General features: G+C 40.9%; 1 protein-coding gene across 1 annotated transcript in view; it reads right to left on the bottom strand.

Moving 5' to 3' along the window:
* The window catches only part of CTNNBL1 (catenin beta like 1), a 162,581-nt gene that overhangs the window by 56,465 nt on the left and 91,861 nt on the right, over positions 1-14,255 (bottom strand). Inside the window, exon 11 of the mRNA XM_090286384.1 lies at positions 3,179-3,360. Within this exon, the coding sequence (XP_090142510.1) occupies positions 3,179-3,360 (182 nt within the window). The remainder of the gene's footprint in view (positions 1-3,178; positions 3,361-14,255) is intronic.

Raw genomic sequence — 14,255 nt, 5'->3', positions numbered from 1 at the left:
GGAATGGCAACCTGATTCCCAGCCTGTACTGCTTAATTAGGAGTTGCTGGATTACCAAATGAAGCTTGCCACAGAGTGACCTCACCTATAAGGAAGTTCTATCCACAATTTGGTTCTTAAGGGTGTGGCTCTAAATGGGGGCTTCTGCCATAGACTCCAAGTCCATGAGACAAAGTAGAATGTATGGCTAGCAACCCACTTGTTTTTGCTTCTAAGCAAGCTGGGGAGAAACCCACTCACTCCAGGGGTATGACTGACAACCATCAATATGAAGCCAACTGCACTGACCTTACCTTGCAGGGCTCTGAGCAGAGTTCCAAACCTATGTCTGTTCTCAATGAGCAGTCTTTTAGGAAGGTGGCTGTTTATTCACACAGTCAATAAACACTTACTGTGCGTCTACCACATGCCAAGCGCCAGGCTGGGCCCTGGGACCCAGAGGTGGCACGGCCACTGTTTCCATAATCTTAAAGGCTATGAAGGCAAAGTCTGGAGACCAGAGCCCACTGAATAAGAGGCTCTATTCGAGTCCAGGAGCTCATGATATGCTTCCCTGAGAAAGTGACAGCAAAACTAAGGACCTGAAGGATGACTAAAAGGTAGCCAGGCAGACAGAGAAAATTGTTACAGATTGAGGAAAGAGCAGTGGAAGCCCGGGGCCACAAGTGTGCGGGGCACATCTGTAAACACTCCTGATGGTCTGAGGCTCCTGTGCTCTAACTCAGCAGACAAAGCTGGCCAGCACACAGACAGTAAGACAAAGGACAAGATAAGACAAAGAAATCCTGCGCAGTGTGCCCTGCCCTGCTCTGCCTCCACTCCCACCCCACCTTCATGGCGCACGGCCAGTTTGCCAGGATCAGGAGCAGCCAGCGAGGAGGCCCAGAGCTGTTATTGTCTCCCTGGGGGATCACTCTTCCCTCTGGGTGCTGGTGTATTCAGGATGCAGAGCTCATCCTCACCAGCCATTACAGTCCAAACATGCCTTCCAGGACCTGTCTTACCAAGCCATTGCCCTCACTAATATGATGTTATCAAATTCCCTATGTGCGTACTCTGTAGCAAATATACTGTTACCAGCATGTGACTGGGCACATTTTTCTGAAGGAAAACGGCTGCTCACTGAATCTGTCGCTTCTCCTCTTCTCAGTACCATGCACAGAGCAAGAGCCAGCGAAGGGCTGTTTTCCTTCTCTTTCTTCAAGCATGCTCAAGATGGAGCATCCAGTCTCTCACCAGAGCCCAGCAGGTGAGCCAGGGAACAGTCCTTGTGGGGCGTCCTGGATTACAGGACAAAACCCCAACAATAGGGCCTGTGCCTCAGAATCTAAGGGTAGAGATACCAGAGCTTCTAGTTCACTAGCCTAGTCTCCTCATTTCATAGACCAGGAAGAAAAATACAGTCCAGAGAAGTTAAATAAAGGGTCTGAAGTCACATAGCTAGTTAGTTGCAGAACACATCTTGGTTCATTTCTCGGTGGATTTCCTAAAAAATAACAAAGGTACACCATCTACTTCATGGGTTGTTAAGCCTAAATAAGGGAGCCCGTAACACAGCAATACTAGGACTGTGGCAGGTTTTCAAGGAATGGTGACTGTCTCCAAAATTTTATCTCCTAGATCTCCAAGACCACCTATTCCTTTTCTCATGGTCTCATTTTGCTGAACTTCTATTGAGAGAAAAAAAAAAAAAGACCAGCCGTGGGGCTGTTTATGGCTGGTAAACATGTTTACGGCTGGTGATTGGTCAGTACATAATCTGAGGTGAACTGAACTCTCTTCTTGCTCTTAGATGTCTAGTTTGCAATCTTCTGCACTGCCAGTTCCTCCCTTGCCAGACTTTCTGCTGTCACTGGATCAGAGAAGATCTCACTGGAGGTGACCACTGAAGACAGTTACATCACCTTCCCTCTAGCCACTCCAGGTGGAAGACACTAAGCAAAGTCAATTTGAGAGGGGAAACTTTTTTTTTTAATCCTCACCTGAGGATATGTTTACTGATTTAAAAAAACAGGGGTAGGGGGACAGACAGAGAGACAAGAGGGAGAGAGAGAAAGACAGAGAGAGTTTGAAATACAGATGTGAGAAAGAAACATCAATCAGTTGTTTCCTGCATGAGCCCTGATCGGGGATCAAACCCACAACCCAAGTATGGGCCCTGACCAGGGATCGAACTCGCAACCTCCTGGTGTGCGGGATGATGCTCCCAACAACTGAGTCACCTGGCCAGGGCTGAGAAGGGAAACTTTTATCTAGTAGGATGAGGAATGCAAAAGATCCTTCAGATACCAATGCCAATTCTACTAATCACAGACCAAAAAAAGAGAAAAAGAAAAAATAATCACCTGAACCATGGGACAAATGTTAACTTTTGACAAGATAACCAAATTAGTGAGCCAATCAGCTCAAGTTCTCCTCCTCTCTTGTGCAAACCAGCTTCTCACGCCCCTTCCTGCCCCCTCCCCAGTCGTTAAAATAACCATCCAACCATGTAAGTTCCTAGTACAAGTGTCTGTTAGCCTCCAGCAGAACTGTCAATGCTCATAAATCCTCCGCCTTCCAGATTGCGCTGTGGCTGTGTACTGGGGGGACGGATGCGGCAGGCCAGGAGACCAGGGTGGGGAGAGACTGGCCGAGCAGTCGCTGCTCTGTTACAGCATTGCGATTCATGGCAGCATTTTGCTGGAAGTACGCACCATCAGGGAGGAGAAACATAAAAAGGGGACTCTGGGCTGTAAATAGTTTATTTCGGCAATTCCTGATGTTAGCTGAATCATACTTTAATACAGAAATACATGAAAGCACCACTCCGGAGGTGACATGTGTTGCCATCTCATTACTCTTTCCAAAAGGGTCTTCCATCAGAGAGACACCTTGCTACAAATTCTAGTGAAGAAAACAAAACCCTCACGCACAGACTTATTAACAGGCCAGAGGGAAATGGAACCACTAGGATTCAAGCAAGCACAGAACCAGTACAACAGGGCCCATCAGTAACCTGGGGTCTCCGGGTTGCTTTTCCACGCATAGGAAAGAAAAAGATAGGAAAGAAAACGGCAGCACTCCTCAGCGTAAGAGTCTACTCCTCAAATGTAGGTCAGTGTTTTTCAAAGTAGCTCTCATTTCCGCCATTTCTCCTATTGCACCTAAATTAGGCTGGTTTTCCAGTGAATCCTACCTTCGTGTTCCTTTTCAGTGGTTCCCACTTTCTTGATCTTCCTGGGAGATTTCATAAAGAGGGGAAAGATGGTTCGTAAGCCAAGAATGTCAACAAACTTATGGCAATTGTCTGTGCCCTCGGGTCCAATCATAGCATGGTCCAGCACTTTCAGGGCACTGCTCCGTGAGATCTTCTTTTCTCTGGGAACAAAAGAGGTTTCATGTAAGGCATTTCATAGGGATGTTCTAGCTTTTTTTTTTTTTTTTTTAAGTATATTTAGTACCGTACTTATTATAATGGGAAAAATTAAAGAAAAAACAATTTAAATGTCCACTAATGAGAAAATTATTACATTATAGTACATCGACATGGAATACTACACACGTGTGAACAATTAGGAGAGTCTGTAATAACATGAACAATTTTCAAGGTCAGAATAATACGCATAAAAGATAATACATTCAAAATTCTATATGAAGCCATTACCTCAATTATGTGAAAAATATGCATTAAAAACTGGCAAAAAATAGATCAAAATGTTTACAAAGGTTATTTCGAGGTGGTAAAATTATGGATCACCTACTATTCCTTTTTCTTTCTTTTTAACAGCTTTATCAATATGTAATTCACATACCACACAATTCAGCCATTAAAAAATGTACTAGCCAATGGAGTTTCGTATACTTAGAGCTACGTGCAACCATCACAACAGTCAATTATAGAACATCTTCATTACCCCGACAAGAAATCCCCAACCCTTTAGCTATCACCTGCCCCCGCTCCCCATCTCACCCCATCGCTAAGCAACCGCTAATCTATTTTCTGTCTCCATGGTTTTACTTATTCTGGACATTTCAAGTACATGGTATCCTAACATATGTGGTCTTTTCTGACAGGTTTCTGGTCTTTCGTGACTGTTTTTTTTCACCTAGCATAATGTTTTCAAGGTTAATGCAGGTTGGAGCATGTATCAGTGCTTCATTCTTTTCTGTGGCTGAATAATAATAGTTCATCATATGGAAATGTCACAATTTGTCTATCCATTAATGGACATTTGGGGTGCTTCTATCATTTGGCTATTATAAATAATGCTATCAACATTCATGTACAAGTTTTTGCATGGACACATGTTTTCATTTCTTTGGGGTGTATAATTGCTAGGGTATATATGATAAGTCTATGTTTAACCTCTGAGGAACTGCCAATCTGTTTTCAAAAGTAGCTGAACGATTTTACATTTCTACCAGTAGTATACAAGTCTTCTGAATTCTTCACATCCGTGCCAACATACACCACCTTACTTTTTTGTTCTAGCCATTCTAGTGGGTATGAAGTGGTATCTCATTGTGGATTTGATTTTTAGCTCTCTGATAACTAATGATGTTAAGCATCTTTTCCTGTGTTTATTGGCCATTTGTATATCTTCTTTGGAGAAATAAATGTCTATACAGATCCTCTGCCCACTTTTAAATTCACTGAATTATCTTTGTTATTGAGTTGTAAGAGTGAAATGGGGCACAGATCTTCCCCACAGTCCATAGTTTGGGGGATGGAGGAAGGAGATAATTCAGCTTTTAAGGTACTTTGCATATCTATGGCAAGTTGGTAACTAGGTAATAGCTGTGCTACTGCCCGGAGGCAAAAAGTGTAGTGATTTTCAGGATTTAAAAGGAAGGGCGGGCGAGCAACCTTGAAAGGAGAAGCATGATGGATGGGTGGCATGATGTGAGAGGAAGCATGTTGGAAGAGCATCATGGAAGTGTGTCATGATGTAGGAGGATGTTGTAGCAGTCATGTGAGAGGCAGCTATGCAGTTTGTAGTCAGGATCCGGCCATGCGGCCTGGGCTAGTAGGAAAGCAGGCAGGCTGCTGCTCTGATCATGCCCATGCTAGCTGATTCCAACCGAAGCCACCAAGGACTCTGCCTTGCAGACCCGGACTCTGTCTGGACTTTTGGAACTTGGGACATATGGAAAGGACACTCTCTTTGGACTTGTGCCTTTCCTGGACTTCACCATGATCCAGTGTAACATGGCACATGCTTTCCTGGACTATAATACAGAGGCCGAAGACAACGTACCCCAGATCCTGAAGGAGAGAGCTGACAGATAAAGGATGGGGAACTATTGGGCTTGGTTTTGGTTTAAAGCCTTTTGGGGAGCAAGGGAAGTGCTGGATCTCATGGGAGAAGAGGGCTCCAAGCTGAAGCACTCCCAGCCGCCCCCCCAAGGTTGGAATATTGTAAATAAAGACCTGTCTTTATAAACACTAAATGTTGGGTCATACACCAAGGCACCATGTGAACGAGCCCCAGTTTGCTCAGTAACAAGAGTTGGGTATTCTAGACACAAGTGCCTTAATATAAATTATTCACAAATATTTTTTTCCATTCTACACTTTCTTGATAATGTCCTTTGAAGCACAGAAGTTTTTAATTTTGATGAAGTCCAAGTTACCTATTTTTTCTTTTGTTGCTCATATTTTTTGTGTGCCAAATCCAGTATCATGAAAATTTACAGGTTTTCTTCTAAGAGTTTAATAGTTTTAGTTTCTTACATTGATTCATTTTGAGTTAATTTTTGTTTATGGTGTGAGGTAAAGGTCCAACTACATTTATTTACATGTGGCTATCTAATTGTCTGTCCCCGCACCATTGTTGAAGAGAGTATTCTTTCCCTATTAAATGGTCTTGGTATTCTTGTTGAAAACCAGCTGACCATAGCGTAATTGTTTTATTTCTGAATTCTCAATTATATTCTATTAATTTATGCCAGTACCACAATGACTTAATTTCCACTACTTCACAGCATTTAAAATTGGGTATTCTTTTTCAAGATGGTTTTGCAATTTCTGGCCCCCTGCAATTCAAAACTAATTGCAAGATCAGTTTGTTAATTTCTACAATAAAGTCAGGTGCAATTCTGAAAGGGATTATGCTGAATCTATACATTACTTTGGGGAATACTGCCAATTTAACAAAATTAAACCTTATGACCCATGAATATGAAATACTTTTCTATTTATTAGATCTTCTTTTAATTTCTTTCAAAAATGTTTTATCATTTTATCGTTTTCAGAGTATAAATTTTGCCCTTCTTTTGTTAAATTTATTCCTATGTATTTTATTCTTGATGCTATTGTAAACAGAATTTTCTTACTTTCATTTTTGGTTTGTTCATTGAAAGTTTATAGAAATATAATATATTTTTGTATATTAAACTTATATCCTGCAACCTTGTTAAACTTCTTTATAAGTTTCAATAATTTTTTAGTGGATTCCTTAGGATTTTCTATATACAAGATAATGCCATTTGCAAACAGACATAATTTTACTTCTTTCTTTCCAACATTAATGCCTTTTATTTCACTTCATTGTTTAATACCTGGGTCAGAACTTTCAGTACAATACAGAATAGGAACAGTGAAGGTGGACATCCTTGTCTTGTTGCTGATCTTTAGTCTTTTGCCATTAAGTATGATGTTAGCTGTGGATTTTTTGTAGATGCTTTATATCAGAGGTTCCCTTCTATTCTTAGTTTAAGTATTTTTATCATGAGAAAGAAGTGTTAGATTTTGTTGAATGCTTTTTCTGCATCTTATTATTTCCTTTTTCTGCTTTTCAGTATCTTTCATTTTTCCATAATGAACTTTCAATACTTTTTAGAATTAGAAAAAATAAACTAGTTTTCCCCCTTTGAATCCAAGAGTCATAGAATAATCCTGCCACTGGATACTACTCTTGAAGATACTTCTCGAAGGTGTATCATTTTCTATAACCTTACACTGTTTTCTTTAACACTCTATGAGGTAGAGAGGAGCAAGTCAATCATTTCATATTTTAGTATAGCTGCTAAATCAACCAACCAAGCCAATATTCAATGTTTACAGAGTACTTAGTGTTATGGTAGGCAAAAGAGAAAAACAAAACTTAAGACATGGCTTTTGCTTTCAAAACCATTTGATCTGTTTGGGTAGACTAAATATGAAATAATCAGGAAAAAATGTAAGTCAGCATATAACCCCCCCCATGTATTATTCAATCTACAAATATTTAATAGATATGTCTTCTGTGAATAAGACCTATCAAGTCCCAGTTCTTATGGAGCTTAATTCTAACTGCAGGAGACAAATGGAAAATCAAGATACGTCATAATGGTTAAGTGTCACGGAAATAAAGCAATGGGAAAGAATGACTGGAGAGAATAGGTTAGGTAACTAAGGAAGGCCTCTTTAGGGGTAACATTTGCATTGAGATCTGAGTGATACGACAAGATAAACTGTTCATGCACATTTTAGGAGGAAAACATTAAAAGCAGAAGGGACAGCCAAGTACCAAGGCTCTAAGGTAAAAATGAGCTGGCATGGTCAAAAAACAGACAAAAGGCTGGCATCTTCGGAGCATACCAAGGAGCAGTATTCTGCTTAGATCAGAGCCATGCCTCCTAGTCTTGTAGGAAACAGTAAGGCCTCCAACTAAAGAACTGATTCTAGGAGTTAGGAAGACAAAATTTAACATGTTTGTTCTGAGACTATTATATGTTGCTTACTTTAGAGTGAGAGAGAGACATTATATATGTATTTGGGGGACTATGGGAAAAAACAGACACATACGTAAATATTTGAAAGGAGGTGAGAAAGTAAGAGGGGTAAGTATAGGCTACTCATTAGCAAACCCTGGATAAAAGAGTCCATCAGCTTGAGAAAAAAGCCGGGGCAAGATTTTTTAAATTATTATTTTTAATAATATGGACAATTTAATCATATTTTTAGGATGTCAAAAAGTCAATGGTAATAAGGAGACTAAAGATAAAAAAGGAAGAATAGATGGAGCAAGGTGATTGGTCAAGCAATGGAAGGCAAGCCTGGCAATAACATAACCCAAAGCCCTTCATCCAATTTCTTACATGAAAGCCAAAGAAAAAGAATCAGAAACATCCTTTGAACAGTCTTTGTACAGGAAACGCTATTAACACGTTGCACTATTAAAGTGCTAACAATGACAAAGCATGCTATCCTGGGTCAGACTAGCCAGCCAGGATCAGGTCCCAATGAGTGAAGGAAAGCTCTAGAGTAGGTAAAAGGCTTGCCAACAGTACCCTTTGGTGCAAGTCCATCCTTGTTTACCTGAGACTGTTTCATTTTTAGCACTGAAAGCACCATATCCCAGGAAATCCCTCAGTTTTGGGCAAACGGAGACAGTCGGTCACCCCAACTAGTGCCACCCACAAATACCAAGGATGCATTCTGAATAGTCCTATCCTCTCTCCCCTTGCCGTGGGATCAATCAAAACAATCCACAGACACTCACATATGACATTCAATCCAGAGAATAAGTGTAAATAAATAAATAAATAAATAAATAAATAAATAAATAAATAAGGCTACTGCTGAGCATATGCCTTCATGTAACACGCTCTACACTAGCTGTCAAGAATTACAAGCCCCCTGTCTTTAAGCAATTGAAGGACAGGAAAATGAAAAAATTCAAAAGCTTGAAGCAGTGAAAATTAAGACCAAGGAGGTGAGAAGTGGAGCTAATTAACTTTATCCAGGAGAAGTCAGTGAAGGTGTCAAATGGAAGGCGATATCAGAACTGAGTCTGAAGAATGAGTATTTGCCAGGCAGAGAAGAGAGAGCGCTGACATTGGTGGCAGTGGCCATAAACGGCATGTGCCAAGGTACAGGAGGCCTGTACCAGCATGCCACTTGAGGGAACTAGAAGTTGTCCAGAGACCGGTGGTGGAAGACGACTGAGGAGAAGTGGGCAAGAACAGGTCACGGCAGCCGTAGATGTGCTGCCAGGTAACCTGACCCCATGCCATAGATGTCAAGAAGCCAAGAAATGTTTAAGAAAAGGAGCGTACTGGATAGATATACTTCAGATAGCTTCAGATATACTGCAGATCTGGCGGCAGTGTGATGAAGGGTCATAGAGCTTTGGGAAGGGAGGACAGTGACAACAGTGTAAGTGTAAAATGACAAAGTTTTCTGACTATGGTAGCGGTATAAAAAAGGCATATTTGTGAGACATTAAATCTTAAATATCAGGAGCAGGGTAAACAGGGCTCCAATTTTAGCAGGAAAGGTTTTTGCATCAAGATAAAATTCTAACAGGAAACTAGACAAATATATATATATTTGCTTTTCTGCTGGACTTTAGTAACTTTATAAATTTACAAAGGTTATGACTAGGGCAGATAATCATGTGAGCAGAAATTAGGAAACTGAGATAAATATATCCTTATTGTTTAGACACTCAGGAAAAGGCATCTTGAAATGAATGAGGGCCATGTAACAGGACACCTCCAGTGACCATTCAGTCATTTCTGAAAACCAGGAAATTGCTTGAATTCCTGAAGGCAAATAACTCTGGTTTAGCCAAGTCTCTTTTCTCTTGCCTAAGCAAATTCGACCAACAAAAGGTTTTAAAAGCAAAACCCTTCTTCACACAGGCAGTGTAAGACACATTTAAAGGGGGTCAGTAATTGCACATTGATCACCATTTAGGCAAGCTGCATGGAGGTGAACTTTGGAATATTCATTGGGCTTAACTTCAGGCTTTTAGCAATCAATAGCTGACTTTCTTGGGTTGACTTTATTTGAAATATTTATTCTACTGCAGGACAAGTAGTTTATCTTAGTCTTGTCTGGGTTCATCAGATTGTCGATCATGCTAGGACCAATGTGAACGCAAAAGCCTCCATAAAAGTGGGTGGCTGTGGGAAACGACAGGGAGTCGTCTACTGCACCATATTCTGCTAAAGTGAACCTTTCAATGAGGAGGAGGGGTGGGAGAGGTAAGTTTCTATTCTTGATTTAATTAGTTTATTCTTTCTTATACAAAAACACTTTTGCAATGAATATGCAGTCTGAGTATAATTTTTTGTTCATTTGTTGTTTCATCAAATATTTATGAGGTACCTAACAGGTGCCAGATATTAAGTTGAGGACATAGAGAAAGGCACGGCTCACGCTTCTGAGGAATCCAGTTAACAAGGGAGACAGGTATGCACACAATGGATATACTGAGAATAGACAAGCACTACGGTGGGGGTGTATACAGAGTAGAACGTGAACACAGGAAGGGGGGCTAACTATGTCTGGGTTGGGGGCATCACAAGGAGATGATGCCTGAACCAGGCTTCACTGAAGGTCTTTCCTGTACAAGCAGAGAAGGAGAGGGTATTTCAACCGGAAGGAAACACTAGCACGTGCAAAGACATGAGTACGCATGAAACATTCAGGGAAGTGATGCAAGGTACCGCTACAATAGAAAGAGTAAGAGCAGCAGCAGCAAAGCATGGAGCCTACTGATCTCTTGTATTAGAAAGATTACACTTGTGACAGTGGGATGGACAGTATCGTGGGAGACGGGGTGCAGGGAAGCAGAAGAAAGAGGAAAGATATATATATATATCTGGTAAAAAAGCCAAAGTAATAGTAGACTAGAAGTAAAAAGGGTTGAGTTCATACTGAACCTGAGGTGCCTGCAAGTCGTGGCAGTGATGTCCAACCTGGACTTATGAGTTTGAAGTCCAGAAATGAGATTAAAATAGGGGGAAATTCAGAAGAATCATTAAATCTATGGGAAGTAACTATGAATCAATGGTATGAATAAGACTACCCCAAGAGGGTACAGAAAGTATGTACAAGAGAGGGATGGAATCCTGGAGGGAACGTCTCTGAAGGACAAGTCAAAGTCAAAGTCAAAGTCAAGTCATTCCTTCCCTGGCCAATAGAGACTGAGGAAGAAAAATAAAAAAAGCGACAGGCATTCTTTAAAAGATACAGTGAACCATAAACTAATCCTGGCAAGAATCTTGAATATAGCCTGTGAGATCATTTTTGCTTGCTTTACAAGGTAAACAATAAAAATTTATTTCCTTTTTAGCTTCCAAAATATAAGATCACTTTCTAGGACCCAGGATTTCTATGAATTAGACAGTCAGACCAATATGACCAAATTCATAGCTGCTCTCAAACTATAGAGCCAAAGAACATAGGTGCTCTGGGAGATGCCAAAGGATATTACATCACTAAAACAGAATGATGGTGGTCTTCACGTTGCTAGACACACTTTTTCAATTTTTCATTTCTATTCTCATCCATTTTTGAGAAACAATGGTACCAACCACTCCTTGACTACCTACGCCAGGAAACAAAACAATGTATAAAACAAAGGTTAAAATTTTTGTTTCTGGCACTGGGGTGGCCTAGATATGCAGAGAAACCACTCACAGCATGGCCGGGCTGCCAGTAAAGTAGGTAAAAAATCGGTCACCAAAAATCCAGAACTCTATAGAGTGCAGGTTGGCAAACCTCATGTGAACGGCCAGAGAGAGAGTGTTAGCTTTCACAGGCCACATATGGCCCCTGTGGCATCTTTGTCTTTGTGTGTGTAAATATATATACACACACACTAACACACACACACACATACATATATATACACATATACATAAACGGGTGGGCAAAAGTAAGTTTACAGTTGTAATAAAAAAAATAACACAATAATAAATAATATTATAAGAATAAATTCTGCTTTCAGTACTCACGACTGTAAACCTACTTTCGTCTTCCCCATATATATATATAAACACTCCTAAGTCTAAAAACTATTCTTAGCGTACTGGCCATAGAAAACAGGCCTGAGCCAGATTTGGCCCACAGGCCTTAGTTACCAATCCCTGATAAAGAGGATAAACAAAGCCCAAATCTGGTTCTTTAACCCTTTGAGTGCCATGTGTAATTGCTAAAATTCATGTGAGAAGTGCCAGGCTATTTTGCTGAGAAATGCAGAGTTTATGAAAAATGTCTATAAAACATTACAGCAGGGAACACAATTTTTGTTGAGTTAGATCTGACACTTGTTTTTGACTAACTTTTGGCATCTGAGTCCAAAAATGGCCCCAGTTTTTCTCTATCACATCAACTTTTTAAGGTACAGGATACCCTCCCTTTTTCCCAAAAATCATACAAAATGTACATACAAAGGAAAATTAAGAAAAAATTGCCTGAATATACTATTTAATTTTATTCATATAAAGGCTATATGTTGTTACTGTAAGTCAACTTGTGTACAAGTAGTAAAGTTCTGCTACCAAACATACATATGAAGGTATTTTATCTTCTCAAACGACAGACTAGGAAATGCCAAAATGAGATACTTGAAACAGTCTCTTCAGTTGGCAAAGCTTTAACAAATTGCATCATGAGATCCAGTTTTATGTGCAGAGGGGGGGATATAATGTTCTTTCTGTCAACAAGTGGCTCATGTAAATGTCTGAATCACCAGGTTTGAGGTCAGATCTTGGAGGCCAATTCGACTCCACCCACTGCTTCTCATGAGCTCTGCTGTCCCACATACATACACAGAAGACAGGGATACTTGGTGTATCCGCATTGCTGACCAAAAAGGAAGCAGACCATTCTAAGGTCAACACAGATGATCCAATTGTGCTTGTGATATTGCAACAGATCAATGACTCTCTTTATGTCTTCATATTCTTCACGGAAACAAACTGAATGGCCAATTGGGACTGCACCAAATAAATTGCCATTGTGGAGAGGGACATACTTCAAGCTCTGCTTTGAGCTATCGATGAACAGTCGCCATTCAGTTGCGTTATAGATTGAAATTCCCAATTCCTCCATTAAACTTGTATGTTATGGCAATACACAAAGCCGCCATCACTTCAAATGATGCAGAAGTGCACTTTCTCTTGATTTAAAGTAGGATACCTTCACTCCTTTTTCAAGCAAGTTTTTCTCGTGCAGTCTTGATGCTAGGAATTCTGAAGCCTTTTTGGATAGTCCCAAATCTCATGCCAAATCATTCCACTCATGCTGATCAAATCCCTTACCAACTGAGTCATCTTCAATTTCAAAATTGTAATCATTGGTGTCACTTAGTTCTTCACCACACTCCTGTTTTTCAAAAGAGGGTAGTTCAGTGAAAACTGGTGCTAGGATTTCAGCTGAATGAGGCACAGGGCATATGCTGATGGCAGACTAGGATACTCTATTTTACATTTATTTTTCTTGTTATATCCTGATGTTTTCACTATACAAAAGTAACAATCACTTGAATGACCTCTGGGCTCTCACCAAACCATAGGTATACCAAATGGCAATTTATCATCTGTTCCCTAAGTCCACAGCCACAAACTCTCGAGACACTGCTTGCACACCTTGTGAGGGGCCCAAGACTTATCTTGATCACAAAGTTTTACTTAAAAATATGCAAAATACGCTTGCCTGACAAATACACTGATGTTTGTCCTTTGGGAATGGTGAAACTGCCACAGATATAACAAAACGAATCAGAGTTGATTAGGCACTTACACGAGAAATAGCAGAGGCAGACATGATCTGAAGGAAAATAAATAAGTATGTATGTAAATAAAAAAATAAGTCCTGCTAACTCCTAGTATGCAGAAAAGAACTCAGACTACACTTCGGAATCGTCGGCAGCCGTCCGTCTCGAGAGACGATGGTGTAGCTTCTTAAGTGTCTATCTGCACCGCCGAGAATGGCTGTGCAGTCCGACTCAGGAGTGACACGGCATCTGTCTCCTCCCGTGTTGAATTGACATCTTGCGATGACACTGGAGTGTCCTCTCCAGTGGAGCTGAAGCTACAGAGCCTGGGCAGGGTGATATGGAGGGTCTGCTGTTGCCCATGCAGCAGACCCCCCCTCTCTTCGCAGCTGAAGGGTCCAAGGGAAAGACGGAGTCGATACAGCTTGGCTTCAGGTGCGCCGCAGGAGTTGCCGGTGTTGACTACAACGTCAAACCGCCTTAGGGACTCCGGCTCCGGATTTTCTGTCGGGGTTTACTCCCTTAGCCTTTCCCCAGAAGAGGTATGCCGCAAGGCAGCGGAGGTTTTTTGGAGTCAGAGTTTTCCTTCTCTGATGTACCCTGACTGGAAGATCGAACCAGCGACACTTAGCTCGCAGGCCGACGCTCAATCCACTGAGCTAAACCAGCCAGGGCCTAACACTTCGGAATACGATGCACTATATAGAGCAGCACACAACCTCTCACCACACTGTCTCATGTGTACCTGAATGGCTTAGACAAGAATGAACCAGCCGC

The sequence above is a fragment of the Furipterus horrens genome, unplaced genomic scaffold, assembly GCF_987537825.1.
Source record: "Furipterus horrens unplaced genomic scaffold, mFurHor1.1.pri manual_scaffold_8, whole genome shotgun sequence".
NCBI classification, from domain to species: Eukaryota; Metazoa; Chordata; class Mammalia; order Chiroptera; family Furipteridae; genus Furipterus; species Furipterus horrens.
Note: the sequence above shows the minus strand (reverse complement) of the source record. Positions and strands in the feature narration are given on the sequence as shown.